The sequence below is a fragment of the Carassius gibelio genome, chromosome A14 (assembly GCF_023724105.1).
Source record: "Carassius gibelio isolate Cgi1373 ecotype wild population from Czech Republic chromosome A14, carGib1.2-hapl.c, whole genome shotgun sequence".
Classification (NCBI taxonomy): Eukaryota; Metazoa; Chordata; class Actinopteri; order Cypriniformes; family Cyprinidae; genus Carassius; species Carassius gibelio.
In genome coordinates, this window is record NC_068384.1 from 20,476,562 (window position 1) to 20,490,130 (window position 13,569).

The following is a 13,569-nucleotide window of genomic DNA, read 5'->3' on the forward strand; positions in this document are numbered from 1 at the left end:
TCTATTCTATTCTATTCTATTCTATTCTGTTATTTGTTTTATTTAGTTAGACTTTTGCCTCCAATATGTATTTAGCAGCAAGAAAAAATATTTGCTGTCAACAATGATGTTACTAGCAGCCAGTAGTGAGAATGCCCAATAACGACCTCATATGTACACACACACACACACACACACACACGGAAGCTCATTGTAAATAATCCAGCGTTTGCTCGGGGTAAGACTGATGTGACTCAAGCTCAAACTATATTCTGTCAGACTGTCCAAAGCTTCCTCTGTCTGACTGCATCAGTTACCTGTTCAGTGTCCTCTTCATCACTGCTGATTTTCAGGTCATCCTCAAGCATTCTGCAAAAATAAACACAACCAAGTTTTAATGGCATAGCAATCAAGTATGGAGTATTTATTATATATATAGATAGATAGCAGTGCCATCATCCAGAGAGGTTGCTAACCCACATGTCTGTACTGTATCAACACTCTTTTAAAGCCTGATTGCCAGCAGAACACACCACAGCCATGAAATAAACTCAAACTGCTCCCCTAAAACAATAACAAGCCCTTATTAAGAACTAAATGTGTTTATGCTTTAGTTTTCTATGACCTACGCTGTCGTGCAGGAGCGTAGATTGAGAAGGACTTTGAACAAAACTACCAGTCATTACCCTGGTAATATCTAACAGATGCTGAGAAAGACCTACGGAGGAAACCATGTGCTTTTAAAAGAGCACTTTCTGCTCACAGATGATTTGCAGGTAGAGTTCATGCATATGTCTCTAGATCATACATTATACAGAACAATATCTAGTTTGTAGACATAAAGCACAGTGAAATGCTTAGAACAGCAAATAATGAATATGAACAAAACAGCCAACATGCTAGTATTAATATTATGTGTATATATGTACACACACACACACACACACACACACACACACACACACATAAAGTATATACTATATGGCTTCTATCAACTTTTTTTTTATTCAAAATATCTTCATTGGTGTTCAAATGAAGAAAAAAAAAAAAGGAATTTGAACTAAAGGATTTGAACAAAATAAGGGTAAGAAAAATAATACCATAAATTTAATTTGGGGGTGAACTGTCCCTTTAAGATGGAAGGAGTGTGACTTCATTCTGGTAGCTCTAGGAAAATGGGAACCCCACATGGGGAAAAATGCTTCTAGTTTTTTTTGCAAGAAGGTAAAAACACAGTCACACCGCAAACTCCAGAACGTTCCAGTAAACTTCAGTGATGTTTAGGTGTGGTGGTTTTTGTTTAACACCAAAGGCATTCGACTTCACCCTGGTGTAATTCCAGTAATATGAGAAAACCATAATGAAAAGGAAGATTTTTTATTCTTTCTTTGCAAAACGAGGACGGTGGGAACTCCAGAACTTTCCACTAAGCTTCAATGATGTTTTGAACTGTCAAGTTATCTTTCATCACTACTGTATAAGTCTAGGCAAAACAGTTATCAGATGAGTTGACTCACATGGGATGTCTGTGCTCTAACATGTTGTTCTCGGACACTGCGTGCAGATGACACCATCCTAATGTACAGCACATCTGTCCAGATGTAGGAGGTAGATTAAAAGATTACCCGTTATGAAATAAACTATTTTATTGCCTAGCCATTACTTTTCCCATCCACAGGTCCAGGGTTTATTCATACTGTATATATGGCTGGGAATGTATTGGTGAAAAAAAGGACTTAGGGCACAAGATAAACAGATATAATGGCTAAAGCTTCAAATAGCTTTGACAGCAGCTTGAAAAAACCTTCAAAAGTCTTCCACTGCACATGATGGACAAAGCCTGTCGCTAAACATATTCCTCTGAATAACAGCTCCATGGAGCAGGTAAGGTGTTGTTCAGGATGTCTACGCGCTTTAAATAGCCTTCATGATCAGGTCATTGATTCTTTTGGCTTTGCCTACATTGATTTTACTGCCTCAGTAGTCAGTACATACTTTATAAAAGCACAGAAGTAGGTGGCTCAAAAAAGTGGTCTCACTCAAATATCTTTAATTGCTTTAAAAACAGCATATTATTATGGGATAATATTAAATGGCTAATGGCTTGCTTAGTTGTGGACGCTTGAGAGATTGCACAGACACTATTGGAAGAGAGCTAAACTGTATGATGACATCACTGAATCATTTGATGAACTGACTTTAGCTGGAAAGTGACTCTGTTATCGTCTTCTTGCATTATTGACAATCTATTTTGCCGTTTAACATCGCATTGACACAACCAGGATTGTAAAAAGCACTATACAAATAAAGGTTACTTGACTTGACTAACTGAACAGCCGGTTAATAAAGTGAAACCAAGGAAAAGAAAAACAAGTACCAGAGACAACCTCTATAAACTTCAGAACTCTAAGCACATGAGAAGAAAGAGAGAGAGCGAGAGAAAAAAATCTGGTGTGTTTTTTCTCAGTGTCACCACTAATTGCCTTACAGCTTCAATGGGTTTGAAGGACCCACAATGCTATTAACCAAATTTGTTCCAGAATTCTGGTGTAGATTTCAGCTAAGTACCTCATTCTCCTTGTTTCTGATGTTCCCCACAAAAGTTCATACTATGAGTTGAGGATAGAATTTAAAACCAACTCAAAACACATTTAAGCAACATGTCAGACTCACAGTGACCTTAAAACAATTTGTTAAGCTGGAAAATGATAAATGGTTATCTCAAAGACAATGCCCCATTTAAAAGAAGACACCTAAATCCACAAGCACTGGAAGCAGGCGATTGAAACTCTTAAGGTGTCATTTCAGACCAAGGTCAGATTGGTGTCTTTGTTACCCTTCTCGGCTTCAATGATATGAGTGGATAGATGTTTTGGAGGACAGAGCAGACATTCTGTAGAGAGTGGGTCATGTAGTTTGCAGTAGCAGACTTGTGCCAAATCACTGCTGGGCTCTGAACTTTGGGGTCTCATGGGTCGGCTCTGGGCCGTATTCCAGCTATGCTCCTAATTGTGAGAGTGGAACACTCACAGGTCATTACTAAAATATGGCGTGTTGCGCAGAGGGATCCTGCAAATTGTGAGGCACCTGCTACTTGTCTCCACAGCTGCCTGCCAGCTACCTGATTAATGGGAAATTCCAGGGAGATTCACGTTCATTGACAGAAATGACAATTATGATCACACAAGCCTTGTAGCGATTTTCAGTTCAATTCCAACTTTGTGTAGCACACAATATAAAATACTAACAAAAAAAAAAAACTAACAAAAAAAAAAAAAAAACTTAAAGGTGGGGTAACTGATTTCTGGTATCCAATGTTGATATTTCAAATCACCAAAACAAACACGCCCCTACCCCAAAACGGCCTCGCCCCTATTTTGATAGCTCCACCAACGATTATGGTGGAATCTGCTGTAACAGCAAGCTGAGGGTATGATGTCATCAATAAGTGAAAGCAATGTGTGTAACTATGCTAATACTGGTTGAATGTGTTTTGGTAGTACTGTGTGTTTTAATGTAAATGGTTTAGCTCTGTGTGAAACAACGCAACCTCAGCGTCCGATCGTAGGCCTTCCTGCTCCTTGAGTTCTCTGCAGTGCTGGAAAGCTCAACCCATATTTACACGGGTCCTACTTCTTGCTTTATCTTAAGCTTACTTTTGTTCTGCAGATGTTTTCCTCTTTTGTTTTTTATCCTTTAAGAGTCATTACCTGAGAGAATGAGGGATCTTGTGGGTAACTTTGTTTCTGTCTGGTTGCTTATAACTTCAGATATTGAGACCTGAAGACTTATAAAGTCTTTCACATCCATTGCCATCCAAATATAGACAGGACTTAGGTGTTTGAGGTTATCATCTTCCAGAGAGGACATGGAATGACCAAGTTTTCACTATGCTGATCAGGGATGGTTAGTCCAAACACTGGAGAGCCACTGTCCTGCAGAGTTTAGATCCAATCCAAATAAAAAACACCCAAACCTGCTAATCAAGATCTTCAGGATTACTAAAATCGTCCAGGCAAATTTTCCATCTGTTGTGTAACAAATTCTGCAGGACATAGGTTCTCTAGAAGCAGCAGTGGACACCACAGATATTAATGGATCAGGATGCTTCTGAAATGGACAGTAATGGCCATAATGGTTTGTCAGTTGTTCAACTGTCTACAAACCATGATTCTGCTTCATCCCAATATGGGTTGGATCAATTTGGGTGAAATATACCAGACCAACTTTCACTCTTCAGACATCTTTTTTGTTCACTCATGTAAGTCTGCCTCTATGAAGCATGCCACACAGCCAGTTAAGGTCGAACATTAATTTGTTCAGATTTGTGGACTGCCTCAAACTATTAGATCTATTTGGTGTCACAGCAAAGACAAACCCTTGCAGGTGTCTTGCATTATGTCTGGATTGGTCAAAATGAATCCTTGTTTTGTAAACATTGGCATATTCTAATTTTCCCCAGATTTGTTCCACAATTTGTCTGGATGAGGCAAAACTAGTTGCTGAAAGTCAGAACCTGTCTGCAGTTCTTCCTCCAAATCCATGCCTTGACCTTCTTCTTGACACGGTGACATCATTCATTGGGACAGCTTGTCACTTAAATACAGTGCACTGATCCAGTTCTCCTGGTTCAGACTTTGCCATTTCACTGAGTCACACACCTCTATAATAACCCCTCACTCCCTCCGATTCTCCACACCCTCCACCTTCCCCGTAACTACTATTATTAGACGTGTCTCTGGTTATTTTTTTTACAGCGACCACCATAGGTGCAAAATTGCCATTTAAGAGTGTCCCTCTGGGTTCTCTCGTCTTGTTGTTGTTTGATGGTGACAGGCTCCTTTGTTAAGGAGAGCTTTCCCTTAGCCCACTTAGCTTAGCGCTGTGACAGCTCCACAATAGAAGCCTTTTCTCCGGCGAACTGCCAGGCGACCAGATGTGGGGGAGGAGGGGAAGCACTCTCCAGAGGAATCGTGGGCGACTGTCACCCTCGTACTCCATGTCAACACTGGCGGGCTTGAATTAATATTTCGAGGTGAACAGTGAGTGGGGTTCAGATCTAGCAGAGCTAAGAGCATATATGTATGAATATTGCTAACAGTGGGTAATAAATGTACTTTTATGACAGAATTTTATATTGAGTTTGAGGGTAGTATAGCTCTTAATAGAACAATAAACAAAATCTCTCTCCTTACACGAACAATGACCCCTATCTGTTAGTTTTACGGCGCGGCACCTTGTTTAAAGTGAGAAACTGTTAATTGACTGAGGGTGAAGCACAAAAGGGGGATGTTCACACATGCTCCAGCATATATGCTTTTCCTTTCGAGGCCTGATAGAAAACGTTTCCATCACTTCCTGAGGGTCCCTGAGGAACCCGCTCCTGGTTAAGCTGTTTACAGTAGCCCCTTTGATAATGAATCCAGGCCTTATATACATATATAATAAATATATGTATATGCCGAGTCACTGTTTCAATCACAGGCAAGTACCTGAAAATGCACATGAACTTGCTTGACAGTAAATAAACACATTGTGTTTATTTTTCTGGGAGCACGAGAGCACGGAGGCACTACCCTGAGACTCGGCAGCGTTCCAGTTCTGTCAACACCACGCACATCTCGAAAGCAACTCAAGAGAGAAGGTCGCAAATACTGCTACTGCTACCCAACTGCCACATGTCTAATAAACCAATCACATGGCAGTTGCTTCAATGTATTTATGGGTGTGGTCCTGGTCAAGACAATCTCCTGAACTCCAAACTGAATGTCAGAATGGGAAAGAAAGGTGATTTAAGCAATTTTGAGCATGGCATGGTTGTTGGTGCCAGACTGCCGGTCTGAGTATTTCACAATCTGCTCAGTTACTGGGATTGTCACGCACAACCATTTCTAGGGTTTACAAAGAATGGTGTGAAGAGGGAAAAACATCCAGTATGTGTCAGTCCTGTGGGCGGAAATGCCTTGTTGATGTTAGAGGTCAGAGGAGAATGGGCTGACTGATTCAAGCTGATAGAAGAGCAACTTTGACTGAAATAACCACTCGTTACAACTGAGGTATGCCACAACACGGACAACCTTGAGGCGGATGGGCTACAACAGCAGAAGACCCCACCAGGTACCATTCATCTCCACTACAAATAGGTACTTAATTACTAAACATATTTTTTACTGGTATTACTGCCTTCTTGGCTGCTCAGGTAAACAATAAATAAATAAATAAATTACATTAATAATATATTTACAATAAACATTTGGGGGTGGAAAAGCACACATAGCAGTAGGAAGTGCAAAGGCAACACCCTCTCCTCCCGTTCTCCACCCAAGGAGAACTTTGATTAAGGAGCCCCTGATGGACGAGTGCTCTGTAGGGCCGCTTCCACCTCCAGCCTGTCCCATTCATCCTCACACAACCTCCCCTGTTCTGTCTCACTCTGTTCAGCGGGTTATTTACCTTGGCCCGGAGCCACTTCCTACTCAGATTCAGAGCTGACCGGAGTATCACATCAAGTCTATGTTAATGTTTGTGATGAAAAAGCCCCTCCCTCCACCTCGCGTCTGGGTTCCCTCTCTCTTCTCCTCAAGAGCAGGGATTCTGTCTGTGTTTATCTTCACTGCTGAGGGAATGACACTCTTTCAGAAGTGCTATCTATAACGATAAAAGAAGCTCCTTGCATGCCGTGAATTCAAATGTATGCTTGGACATGAAGAGATCTTTATACAGAGGGGAAAAAAATGCTTGCAATTCTTTGTTTAAACCGGTTAACTATGTCCCATCATCAATAATAATAGCTATCTTTTCTTAAGTAACACGGTGTGTCCATCCCAGAGGAAGACTGCATTGCTCGGAAGTAATTCTTCCACAGTTCACTTAGATTGACTGTTTTAATTATTAATTCTCAATTAGCTCTGAAGGACCTTCTTATTTATGTTTTATTTACATTTTGAATACATGACAGACATAAATATGAAAATCAAAAATCTATGTCGACAAATGAGATGTTGTAAATTTAGCTTTTTTTTTTTGTCAGAAAATGTTTGGCACAGTGCTGTTTGAACTCTTAAAGCAGATCTGGATGTTGGCGAAGGCTGTCTGATGAACAAATGACTTTGACTCTGCAGCAGTTCAGAGCATCTTAGCATCATTAGAAACCAAAGTTGGAGACCATCTGCACCCATTTCCATCATGAAGAGAGCACTTACCGCTCTCCTCTGCCCTTCCTTCTGATGACTAATTAAGCCTAATCAATTACAATTTTATGACTCCCTGAGTTGACTTCATGTGAGATGAATGCTGTATAATGTGCCTATTTAATGAAGGAGTAATCCGACAGGCTTTTGTGTACTGTATGACAATCAGCTTAATGAAAACTCTCTCTAAGTACAGATATAAAAAGATATAAAACAGATCTCAAAATTGACCCAAAAAAAAACATTGGCTTTGCCTGTGGTGTGTTGCCTTAAGGGAATGCGCAGGTCAAAATAAAGCATAGATACTCATAAATCCAATATTCCACAGTGGTACATAACACCATAATAATATCCTCAAGCAGAACGTGTGAGCGGAGCAACATCCCAGAGAATATCTAATCTTCAAGTACAGGCTATCCTTGGCTTGCGGCCCCATCTGTGTTTGACACTAGCCCATATTCTCTGGTGTGCTCTCACAGACGGTGGGAAAAGCGCCAGTTGAGTGTGACTAATATCTGGCTCCAAGTAAATTACACCACTGATCACCGGCACTCGCAAGGAGGTTACAAAATGGCCGATCAGTCGAGGAAAAGTGCCGTTTTATGACTCCTCAACACGGTAAACTTCAAATTAAAGCCCCTGTACTATCCGGCTAATGGATGATTGTGGTTCAAGTGGGAGAGATTCAAGTGCTAAAGGTTTATAAGATGGCATATCTGAATCCTCCACGTTAGTCTTGAGGTATCGGTGAGGCAGAGTGAGGAACAGTACTGCCTGAGGTTATGGGAAGAGTTAACAACACTTACTGAAAAGTGTTACATAATGTCAACATCTAGAACCAATTAACCAACATTATAAAGCCCACTTGTAGATCCATAAGCAGATGCACTTTAAAGAGTTCATACACTCACCCTCAAGTTCTTCCAAACATTTATGCATTTCTGTCTTCTTCTGAACACAAACGAAGACATTTTGAAGACTGTTGGTAACCCAACAGTATAGAATACTATGGAATACTATACTGAGAAATAGTATGGGAGTCAATGGGGACCAGCAACTGTTTGATTATCAACATTCCCATTCACTTCCAAAGAATCTGAGTAACCAAACACTTACTGGTCCCCATTGATATACATAATATAAAATACTACGAAAGTCAATTAGGACCAGCAACTGTTTGGTTACCAACAATCTACTATGGAAGTAAATGGGGACCAGCAACTGTTTACTTCCATAGATTGTTGGTAACAAAACAGTTGCTGGTCCCCATTGACTTCCATATTATTTCATAGTATGGACGTCAATGGGGACCAGTAACTGTTTGGTTACCAACAACCTATTTAAGTCAACAGTTGTTGGTCCCCATTTACTTCCATATAATGTAAGTAACCAAACAGCTACTGGTCCTCATTGACGTCCTTACAGTGAAATACTACAGAAATCAATGGTGAGCAACAACTGTTTGGTTACCCACATTCTTCAAAATGTCTTCTTTTGTGTTCAGCAGAAGAAACAGGTTTGGAACGACATGAGGGTGAGTAGATGATTCAATGAATCATTTTTAACTGAACTATCCCTTAAAGTCCTTTCAATTAAATACATTTTGATTGAAAAAAGTCTCATTTATGATCGCGTTGAATTAATGCATCTCACTTCACCCATGACGCACAGGCAACAAAATGGTTCACACTGTCGTTACACCCCCCCCCCCCACCCCCCGCCTTGACATTCAGCAATGCAAAGACTGCTCAATATCACATAACATTTCTGTCAGCATGATATTTCCTGACATTAATTTCTGCCTTAACTACAATTCAAACATTCAGCCGGAGTTCATGCTCTCAGCTCTCGAGGACAAATCCAGTATTGACAGAAATGTTCTTACCCTGAGGGCTGAATCCCTAAACATTTGGACTGGTTAAATCATTTAAGACCTTTCAGATATCTGGCACATAATTAAGAGGAATACAGCCGGAGTGATTCTGGGCAGGAGCAAAGGAATAATGGAGCAGTGTAAGAAGACAGTGGGATATGTGAACGCCATGCAGTAAACACAAAGAGCGGTGCTCAAGGCTTGCACTGGGTCTTGGGAATGAAGAGAAAATGACATATCAGAGACGGCGGCCAGATCAGCAGATAACTGCAGCCTTTAAGTGGCTTCTAGGAGTAAACAATGCAGCATTCCTCCAGCTATTGTTTGCAGTATCAACCCATCGCTGCCTCTCCAAACTGACACACACACAAACACACTATTGCACTTTCATTTGTTTGCCTTTGCCATATCTGTTTAGAAACATGCTTTTATGAGGTTATAACAAATTTGAACACTATGTAAGTTCAATATGTTTTGGCTGCCCATAGAAAATGTACTCATACATTTGGCCACTGATAAGAAGTAAAAAATTAACCGAGGAAGTCAGGGAAAGGGATGGAGTGAGGACCACCAACTGTATTGTTTGTTTGTGAAGACCGCCATTTTCCCTCAGCTGGGAATCAGCCAGACGTGTCTCACTGGGAAATGTTTCACACGCGAACAAAGCAAAGGCTATGAACATACTCTCTGTCTCTCTCTCCACCCAGGGGGGCTCCCTCAAATAATTCATCAAATGAATACTCACGACTTCTGTGGTACTGACTTGGTTGCAGGCTTGTTACTGGAAACATTGCAGCGTTCTGTGAAAAGAATTTCACGGAAATATCAGAGACCAGGTTTGACTGCACGCGTCCAAATACCAGCAATCTGGCGCAGGATGCAATGTGTCAACAACACAGCATTTCATGATATTCTTTTATTGGAAAACAGAAGTTTAATGCATTTTTTTTGTCAGTGATGCTTGACACTGAATTTGGCATGAGCTAAAATGTGACATGTAGAAGCAAAATGTTTCGTACTTCCGTTGTATCCTGAGGTCACATGCTGGGAATCCTGCAACAGAGAAAGGATGATATATTGAGAGACAACAGCTAAAAAATAACAACAATTATTACAACATCCGACTGCAAAAAATTAAAAAGTGCTACATTCTGTGTGTTAACTGACTCGGAGCAGCTACAGATGGGAACTAGTTCTGCTGAAAGCTTTAATTGATTTTACACTAATACAATTAGAGCAGGCACACAAATCACACTCGAGCGGGTGAGTGGTGCGGTGGAGAGACGTCTGCGCCCGCCCATGCCACCATTACATATGGATTTATAGACTATTATTAGCAATGTCATCCAAGGAGATTCAGACCATGTCCTATTAAGAGACGAAAAGCTGATGTCACAGCACAGAGAAAAGAGCATCATGGGATTTGAAGGGAACTTGAGTGGAAAGTCCAGTGCTTACCCACACAATGGTTTAATAAGCCTGTTATTTCAATTTGAAGTATCGTTCCGAAACTCCTTAAATGGAGTCTGCATAAATAGTTTGAACTCAATTATCATTAGATTACTATAATCATAAGGCAGTAGTAATGCGCTGCACTGTGCAAATAATAATATCCATGCTGGAGAACAAAACAACAGAGATGGCAATTATTAATATATGTACTATGCTGCATTCAACAGTGAAAAGAATTAATAAAATATTTCAAACTAGGGCTGCACGATATTGGGAAAAAATGACATAGCGATATTTAATTTTTCTGCGATATATATTGCGATAGCAAGACAGTGCTCGTGTTCTTTGGAGACGGTGAGCATGCCGCCGGGGCTCGCTTGCTCTCTCTCTCGCGCGCGTGCTCACTCTACATGAATCACATTCGTCAAGGGCCGGGGAGCAGCTGGCCCGTACAGTTAATGCATAACGGATCAACTACGACAGCCTACATCGCACAACCTGCGATGTGACTATCGTGGATTCGTACATCGCGATATCGATGCTTAAACGACACATCGTGCAGCCCTATTTCAAACTATTTAGTAAATGTCTATTTAAAAGGGCGGTCACACTAGACTTTAAACGTGTGAAATTATTTCGGATGCCGCTGCGAATATGGCGGGAGCCAGATAAAACGGTCTCTCTTCAATTATCACAACATGGATTAATATGTGCTTGTACTGTGTCTTTTGCGACGGCGTCGAAAGCGTCTTATTATATTGTACTCTCTGTATCTCTGTACGTCCTCATTCATCTGTTCCTGTTTCAACGGACACTGCGAACCATGCAGCTTCTTTTTTTATTTTTATAATCTTTTAAATATGTATTATATAAAATAGGACGCTGCGCTTCAACTAAAGTTATATACCGTTTCCTTCATTTTTGAAATTCTGTACAGAGAGGTCACGCAGTGACGTATCGATTTTCTAATGGTCCCACATCTTCACGTGATGCGAATTCGCAGGTCAGAGTTCACCAAACTTGAACTTTGGAATGCAGCGAAATGCAGAATTTTTCGCATGAGCTTGCGTTTCCGGTCTGACGCATTTGCATGCGTATGAATGGAAGTCAATGGAACGAAAAGTGCAGTGTGACCGCCCCATTACTCTGTATTTTTGCGTGTAAGTTTGTACCAGATTTTGCATGTTTGCCAATAACCAGATTTCACAAAATTGCACTAAAAGTTTCTCTTGGGAGAAGCACTATTCGTATGTGTGAGGAATTGCTGCCTGTGTAGAGTGTTTCAGATCAGGTTCAGTTAGGACACTGCTTTATAACGAGTCTACGCAAGTAATAGACAGCTCTCTGGGATATCTAACAAAGCCAGAAACAGTTTGAGAAACATCAGCTGCTTTGCCTTGCAAGCTCTATAATTAGCAATAGCAGATTACGTGATGATAACCCAGTAATGTTGACAAAAATCCATTTCGTATAAATAATTCAAAGGTACAGTGAGTGAGCGAGAGGGAGAGACAGAGAGCCCACCTTTGAAGGGATGGGAAACTTGGTTTGTTCAGCTTTGCCTGGTGTGTGGATGGCAGTGAGAGGTGGAGGCCAGGAGTGGGTCATCTCCTAAACCAATAACACAATAACAGTTATTATAGTAACACAGACAGACAGTCCCACAGACAGTCTTACTTGTTGTAGAAATGAATCAGTAACTTGTGATCACAGATGGAAATCCAAGGCTAAACATAATCAGAGATGTAGAAGCTAAAAGTGCAAGAAGCAATTTGATGAAAACACAAATCACGCAATATTATCAATTATCAACATGTATCCAGTGGGAAAAGTGATGAGGGTATCCTAAAGAGCATAAGTGCATAAGCAAACCTCTTGTTTAATTCTTAGAAGCGACACTTAAAATGACGAATGGCAAACGATCACAGCTAATCCCTCAGAAGAGAGCTTATTTATTATATTTTCTTTCAAGCAAACTGCCATCTTGCCGAATGACATCACACGCAGGAATTTGTTGAAATTTTCGGAGCATGTACAGCACACTCTCTCCCAAGAAAACCTGTGTTATTACATGTGTTATTACATTCCAGTAAAAATGCACACAAAATCCGTTCATTTCTCCGAGCTTCAGTGGGGGCGAGGCATGGCGCTGGAAGCTTTGAGTTGCAAATTAAATTTATTAAAAGCAACGGAGCGTTGCTCCTGGAGCCAAACAAGGTTATCCAAACACGAGCAGCCCGGATCAGAGACTGTTTCCTCTTACGGTTCTCGGACAGCTAGCTACACAACCCACACATATCTGTGTTCAGATGGGAAACTGTGTTCTGACAACCTTGTGTACTAGTGTACTTAAAAATGTTAGTAGACTGCTACATTCGTGTTACATAATAAAGACGAGTTATGCATTTTCCTTTACCCTTACATTTCATGGTCCTTAATCTTCAATCTTGCAATGTTAGTGTCCCCAAAAAGTGTTTTAAGTTCTACAAAGGAATAGTTTAAGCAAAAATAGTTATTTTTTTATTGGAATAGATTTGGGGATATCTAAAATTTCATCACTTGCTCACCAGATGATCCTCTGCAGTGAATGGGAGCCATCAGAATAAGAGTCTAAACAGCTGATAGAAACATCATAATAATGTGTTTTAAATTTAAACTGCCGTTTCTGTCCAGAATAGAACTCATAATAACACTTCCTCCATTCAGTCGTCTCATCTGAATCAGGAGATAAATATGCACAGATCAAACACCTTTTACAAGTGGAAACAGTCCCAAACAGCTCTAAACAAACGTGTTGTGGGTTTCGATGTGAGAGACAACAGGGGACTGACTTTGTCAATGGAGGAAGCGTTATTGTGGATTATAGACTTACTGTATATTTTGGCCAGAAGCACTGGTTTAAGGTCAAAACCTCTTGACGGATTTGTTTCATACAAACAAGCATGTTTCACTTAACAAACCATTAATTGATGGACTGGAGTCATGTGGATTTTTTTGTGGATTATTGTGATGTTGTTATCAGCTGCTTGGACTCTCATTCTGACGGCACCCATTCACCGCAGAGGATCCATTGGT

At 40.5% G+C, this 13,569-nt stretch overlaps 1 protein-coding gene across 2 annotated transcripts in view; it reads right to left on the reverse strand.

Annotated features, from left to right (window-relative positions):
- LOC128026834 (AF4/FMR2 family member 2) overlaps window positions 1-13,569 on the reverse strand; it is a 188,778-nt gene that overhangs the window by 65,695 nt on the left and 109,514 nt on the right. The window contains exons 5-8 of one of the 2 annotated variants that reach the window (XM_052614069.1): window positions 12,019-12,105; window positions 10,062-10,095; window positions 9,806-9,842; window positions 297-348 (exon numbers count right to left, since the gene is read on the reverse strand). In XM_052614069.1, the coding sequence (XP_052470029.1) occupies window positions 297-348; window positions 9,806-9,842; window positions 10,062-10,095; window positions 12,019-12,105 (210 nt within the window). Of the gene's footprint in view, window positions 1-296; window positions 349-9,787; window positions 9,843-10,061; window positions 10,096-12,018; window positions 12,106-13,569 lie in introns of both variants that reach the window. The other variant, XM_052614068.1, reaches the window with a different exon arrangement.